The sequence below is a fragment of the Oryzias melastigma genome, linkage group LG17, assembly GCF_002922805.2.
Source record: "Oryzias melastigma strain HK-1 linkage group LG17, ASM292280v2, whole genome shotgun sequence".
In the NCBI taxonomy this organism is placed as follows: domain Eukaryota; kingdom Metazoa; phylum Chordata; class Actinopteri; order Beloniformes; family Adrianichthyidae; genus Oryzias; species Oryzias melastigma.
The window spans coordinates 32,329,127-32,335,814 of NC_050528.1; the positions used below are offsets into that span (position 1 = coordinate 32,329,127).

The following is a 6,688-nucleotide window of genomic DNA, read 5'->3' on the forward strand; positions in this document are numbered from 1 at the left end:
GAATTAATTCTTCTTTATTAAACGTATTTATGCTAACAGAAAGCCATTATGTTTTACCTTATTTATGGTCAAAAGATCATCCAGATTTGTTGTATTTTTCTTGTTGTATTATTTAGAGGTCATTGTGTAGCTGCAGAGAGATCGTATGTATTTATTATTTTAAAAAACGTAAAAACTGAGGTAAAAAACTAGGTAAAAATTGCCAGTCTCAGCCAAAAAGCCTTGAAAACAGTTAAAGTCCCACTCCGATCACCTTTTGATCTATTGTGATCTCCATATCCGTGGAGTGGAGGAGGAGCTTGTCACAATGATCATAACTGTCTACAAGACGCTTGTCTACGTCACAAATACGATCTTTCTCAAACGCGTTTCCTCCTGAGTTACAACAATATGCATAAAGAAAAGAAATACTCAGAAACGCAAATTTGAGCTTATTTGTAGATCTATCTCCTCCATCATCAGTAAAACGACGCAAAATCATGTTTAAAAGCACACACAAAAAAACATGATTTTCATCAAAGCGAGTCTTTAAAGTTATTATCTGGTGTGCACCAGAAAATATCTTATCAGATCAGACGGTAACTGGTGAGCACCAGACAGTAAACAATGAGCAACAAACAGTATCTGGTGCGCATGAGGAACGACTTTATTTTTCCTATAATGTCCCACTGGGTACTCCTTAAAACGGTTACTCCAAAGTAAAAAAACACTTGTTTTTGTGCGCACCAGATCGTATCTCTTTAGCTAATATCTGGTGTGCACCAGTAACTATGTGGTGCACATGAGAAACCAGTGTGTATTCACTACCTACAAATTTTTACTCCCAAATTCAAATGGTACAAATGAATGTCCTCCCAAGATTTCTGTACCTGTTCCAATCCCACCCACTTCCTGTTCCATCACGGAGATTCAAAACATGAGATCAAATGATTTCAAGGTTCATATGGAATAACAAAAAGGCCCGAATTAAATTTACCACTTCACAGCTCTCGAAACAGAAGGGAGGAATGGCCATTCCAAACCTGAAAGAGTGTTTCTCTGCTGCTCAGTTTACACCTCTAGCTTGTTGGTGGAAACCTGACTATGAAGCAAGGTGGAAGACATAGAAAAAGAAATGGATGGACATAAGATTCAAATCTTTTTAGCAGATAAACAATTAGCATCTGCATTTAAAGGCAATTTCAGCCAAATTATTACATTTACATTGGATACTTGGCACACTGTGATGGACAAATAAAAACTGATAGGAAACTCTCATTTACTCAGGTGGTTTAGACACGATCCCAAATTCAAAGAAGGGCAACTAGACCAAATATTTGAACTGGGAACTAAAAGGTATTACGGCTGTTTGCACTCAACGGAGAACTAATGAGCTTTCAACAATTAAAAGAACAATATGATTTAGATAACAGTGAGTTGTTTAGGTATTCACAAGTAAGAGACTATTATACAAAACAAATTAAACCAAATCTAAGCAATGACTCACTAGGTTTCATTGGGGTAGTGAAAGATGTCGATGAACAAAAGAATATCAGAGCAATCTCGGGTTTTTACAAACACAGCAGACAGGAAACAACTTAAAAAGAAATGGGAAACTGAGATGAATACAAATATAACGTGTGGAACAGTCTATGTGAAGTACATCAAACCACAACACAGTCATCTGGGTGGAGGGAATTTAGCTGGAAAATTTTGATTCTTTATCACACCCAAAATGAGAGTAGACAAACTTCAGCTCCACAGGATTGCTGGAGGGGTGTGGGGAAAGGGAGGCAAATCATTTTCAGATTTTTTGCAACAAGTTAAGAAAATACTGGGATGGAACTGAAAGAAACCTTCAAGTCATTTTCGGAGGTAATTTCCCAAATAGTTTCCTTGATATTTACCTTGGATACATGGTTGATACTGTTCAAAAGGAAGATATGTATTTAACTAAGATTATTTTAGTTGCAACAACAAATGCCATAAAAAAACGCTTGTTACAACCAGAGATATCAGGTATGGAAAAAATGACATATATCCTTAAACTAAAGAGATGTAAATACCATGAGCAGTGGAAGAAGAGGAAGCAATTTCTGAACGACATCAGCAACCCCTGCAAAACCAAGAGAAACATTAGCAATAGTAAATAAATACATGCAGTAAACTCCAGACCAACATTGACCCGTACTGTATACTTTTATGTCATCTTTTTTTTGTTTTTCAATTGTTTTTCTTGTCAGTGTGATATTGTTTGGTGCTGTAAGATCTAAAAAATAATTAAAGAATAAAATCATAAAAAAAGAGAAACCAGTATATATATGTATATACATACTTTTTACTTCGATTTCCCTTTAGTGGCTCCATAAAAAGGGAAATTAAGGTCAAACAAAATACTAGTTTCTTTTCTTAGGGGGAATGTACATTGGTCCGGAAACTTCCAAAACACACAATTGATTTTGACATTTTTTACATTTTTTTATTCTACACATTTCTGCTGTTGCTAGTTTTATTACTCAGTAGAAATACATTTTTTTCTGTGTTTTATTTGAACTTTGTCGTGTTCACTGTTACCAGTGGCAGCCTTTTAATGGGACATTTCTGCAGATGTTCTGCTCAGACATCAGCAGAACTAAACCTAAATCCAAACAAGATAACAATTCTGAAACATGAATCAATCAATACAACCACAGCCAGGGTTACAAAGGCATTTTCACACAATCAATAAAAACATTTGAGCCGAGGAAGAGCCATTCATGTTTGCAAAATACTGCTGATGTCATCTTTACAGTAGTAAATAACGAACAATGACTACAGATCAGATGTCTGTGTTTAAGACAGTTTATATCAATTACAACATGAAGAGCTTACATATCATTTAGATGTAAATGGGGGACAAAAAGGTTCTGAATGCTAATAAACAGAAACTGATGACAGAGATGAAATTCAGCACCAATGAGCCCGGACAGGATGACCCACATAAGAATATGGCTCACAAAAAACAATGAAACATGCCTGAATAATTCAAAACAAAACCTTGTTAAATGGTAATGTTTGTGTCCGTTTTTATGCAGACATTTATCCAATAAGTGGAGAAAATCTTGTTTAAATTAAACTGGCATCCATCTGGAATGTAACCTCTTTATGCCTGAATTTATTTACAATAATATGAAATATATATATATATATTGTTGAGTGTTTTTTCCATTCAAGGTGATGCTAAGTCAAATGGAAACCTGGATTAAATGATATGTTCCAAATTAGAGACATACGTGAAGAGGCTCAATGTAAGAAAAACATTTTAAACATTTTTTTCATGTAAGATCCAGAAAGTCCATTTTATGTTTCAAACTCAAAGAAACTTTCTAAAAATAATTTTTAGGTTCTAAATATAGTCAGAAAGTCTCCAGTATGGCCCTGCTCATTTCCTTTACAATAAGCTCTCCAAAGGTGAGGGGATTTTCTCTCCGGAGCCAGCTGGCTCTGCTGAAGCAGTACATGTTCATTTAACCTCCTTTACTTCTGATCCAGACTCTCCCTCTGGAACCCTCTTTTCTAGACACCTGGAGTTTCTGGAGCCTTTCCCTACACTCTTTGGCTAAACATTATCCTGAATAAATCGACTTCAAGGACCACACACAGACACACACAATAGTCCCCAATTAACCTGTGAAACCTGGATTTGGATTGTGGAGGAATCTGGAAAATCCTTAATCCACACATGCAAACTCCATACGGAACCCAGCCGGGGTTCCAACCAGAAACCTTCTGGTTTAACCATCTGGCGGCAGAATTAAACACTAAGGTGAGAAAAAAACCCTTTCTGAATAATGAAACCCATATTGGCGGTATTAGCAGGATTGTAAAGTCTTTAATCACTTTTTAGGTAATTAACAGTTTGAAAACCTAATCTCAACTTAATCCTAATTTGACCTTTTAATCCAAACAATGGTTTTAGCTCTAATTTGGTTTTTGTGTTCTTGTAGTTTAGGTTTATACTTAAGAACATTTATAAAAAATGTGTGTCTCCGGTAATATTTGTTAAGAGAGAGAAAAAATACACCCATTGACCACAGGGTGGCAGCAGAGAGCAGGAATGACTCAATCTGTTTCTCTGATGTGTTCATGATCCGCTCAGAAAACGTTAAACTGCAATAGAGGGATTGACTCTATTAGGAGAATTAGGAGGACTGTGAGGCATGCGGGGAAATTATATTTACCTTATATATTTTAACAGAAAGTCAACAAACAAACAAAAAAGACATGCTAAAGCAGCAGAAAAAATAGTAAAACATAATTTCTTACCTTAAAAGCATTCAAATTCTGAACTCGATTTAAAAACAACATAAGTTTTCCATTTTAATAAATATGTATTGTTAGTCAACATTTCTTTCTAATTTTAACATTTATTGACAAAGTTGTAAAGTATTCTTTAAAAATATATACATATTTTTTCTAGTTCAGACTAGAACATCATTTGATCAGAAAACAAGTTAAGTAAAAATAAGCATATTTGAAAAAGATCTAGAATTATTAAGGAAAAAAGTTCCTAATATGTTCAATATTTATCTAAATAATAAACATAATAAAACAACCAATAATATTCTGCAGTTGGTTCCCTCAAAAATGTTATAGCCTACCATAATTATAAAAATCCAAGGAAAATTTAGTTTTCTAAACTTGTTCTAAAAAAATCAACTTGATAGTATAGAAACTGAACCTAAGTATTGTTGATCAAAAATAAAACAATTTATTTGTTATTCTTTCTCTTTCTAAAAAAATCACAAATTTGTGTAATTTTATATTGTAAATTTTATAGCAAAAAATTATAAACTTTTTTTTTTTTTATAAAATCTTCATCGCCGGGCTGCACGGTGGCGCAGTGGTTAGCACTCTTGCCTCACAGCGAGAAGGCCCCGGTTCGAATCCCGGCTGGGACCTTTCTGTGTGGAGTTTGCATGTTCTCCCCGTGCATGCGTGGGTTTTCACCGGGGACTCCGGCTTCCTCCCACCGTCCAAAAACATGCTTCATAGGTTCATTGGTGACTCTAAATTGCCCCTAGGTGTGAATGTGAGAGTGAATGGATGTGTGATTGAGGCCCTGAGACAGACTGGCGACCTGTCCAGGGTGTACCCCGCCTTCGCCCATCAGTAGCCGGGATAGGCTCCGGCACCCCCGCGACCCCGAAAGGGAGGAAGCGGTCAAGAAGATGGATGGATCTTCATCGCCTATTAGTACTATTTTAAAACTTATTAGTAACCAGTGACACCACCTGGTGTTTGTCTTGCTATGTAAATTACTTAATGTATTTTACATGTAGATGTATAGCAACATCTAAAAGGAATTGGTATTTAAATAAAACGTTGAAATAAATAAATAAATAAATAAATAAAACAAAAACAAACAAAAAACTGCTAAATTTTGGGTTGTGGGCTGATCCTGAAAATTCCGTCAGCACGTGAACGCAGCAGTGGGAGAGCGTGAGCTGAGCGCAGGGAGAGAGAGGGATTGGGATCCAGAGAGGGAAGGAAGGAGGGAGAGAGATAGAGGGAAGCTAAACAGGTGGTCTGGAAACACGCAAAACAACAATGTCGCCCTGCGGGGAGATGCGGGAGCAGCCTTAGCCCTCGCGCGCGTGAAGGAATATCACGGAAAGTTTGGAGCGGACGAACACAAAGCCTCCCATGCTCCTTTCTGCTCCCCCCACGGAGTCCTCCTCGTCCCGCTTCTCCTCCTCGTCTCCCTCCGGCGCCGGGAAGCCCTCGGATTCTACAGCATGAAAGTGACGGTGTGTTTCGGCAGGACGCGCGTGGTGGTTCCGTGCGGGGACGGGAACATCAAAGTGCGCACGCTCATCCAGCAAGCTGTCATGAGATATAAGAAAGCCATCGCTAAGGTGAGCGCCGCTACTTTTGTTCTCCTGGAAACACTGTTGCTCGCAATATGGCGCAAAGTTCTGGCGCATGCAAAGCGGGGCAGCAGCAGCAGCAGGGCTCCCCTGGTCCGCGCGCCACTGCTCCTCGTGCAGCTTTCTCGGAGACACGCGCGCGGTCCGTTCCAGTGTTGCTGCTTTCAAAGAAAAAGGCGCAGCGCCATTGTGGTTCTTGTGTTTGTAAACTAACCAAAGTTCCTCAGGAGGCCCCCACCCCCGCCTCTCCGGGGTCACCGGTTCTCAAACGCACTTTCGCAGTCCGAACCGGGAGAACCCCCCCGCTCACACCGTGTTAAAGTTGCCTTCAGGGAGATTAGCCGACTAGCGAGTTAGCCACCAGGCTGCAGAAGCGGGACTTGCAGTGAGGCGTTCAGGGTCCAGCACCGGACACCGCGGCCACCAGCGGCAGAGTCAGAGGGTCTGCTTTATCTCAACAGAAACACCCCCTAAACCCAGGCCCGGATTCAGACAGCCCCACTAAGAGTACGGGTAGAATATCAGGGGGTTAAAGGGGGTGTTGAGAGTTTGGGGGTATCCCTCCAAAAGCCTAAAATACTTAGAAACAATGATGTCACCATACCTCAGCTATCCATTTGTGCCTTATTTATTTTTAACCCTTATTTTTATTTTCTATTTGTTCATGTGTCTGTGCGTCACTTCTTTAATGTTTTGTTGTTCTTTGTTTTTTTTTATTTATTTAGATTTGGGTATTTTGTAGAGTGGCTAGATGGTTCAGTTGACTGAGAAACTGATGGAAACCAGAGTTTGATCTCCAG

At 38.8% G+C, this 6,688-nt stretch overlaps 1 protein-coding gene across 9 annotated transcripts in view; it reads left to right on the top strand.

Annotated features, from left to right (window-relative positions):
* The first annotated feature begins 5,122 nt into the window (after positions 1-5,122).
* The window catches only part of LOC112151185 (partitioning defective 3 homolog), a 327,527-nt gene continuing 325,961 nt past the window's right edge, over positions 5,123-6,688 (top strand). For 4 of the 9 annotated variants that reach the window (XM_036216447.1, XM_024279918.2, XM_024279942.2 and 1 more), the window contains exon 1: positions 5,124-5,876. In XM_036216447.1, the coding sequence (XP_036072340.1) occupies positions 5,757-5,876 (120 nt within the window). In that variant the 5' untranslated portion in view covers positions 5,124-5,756. Of the gene's footprint in view, positions 5,877-6,688 lie in introns of all 9 variants that reach the window. The other 5 variants (XM_036216449.1, XM_024279934.2, XM_024279969.2 and 2 more) reach the window with 2 other exon arrangements.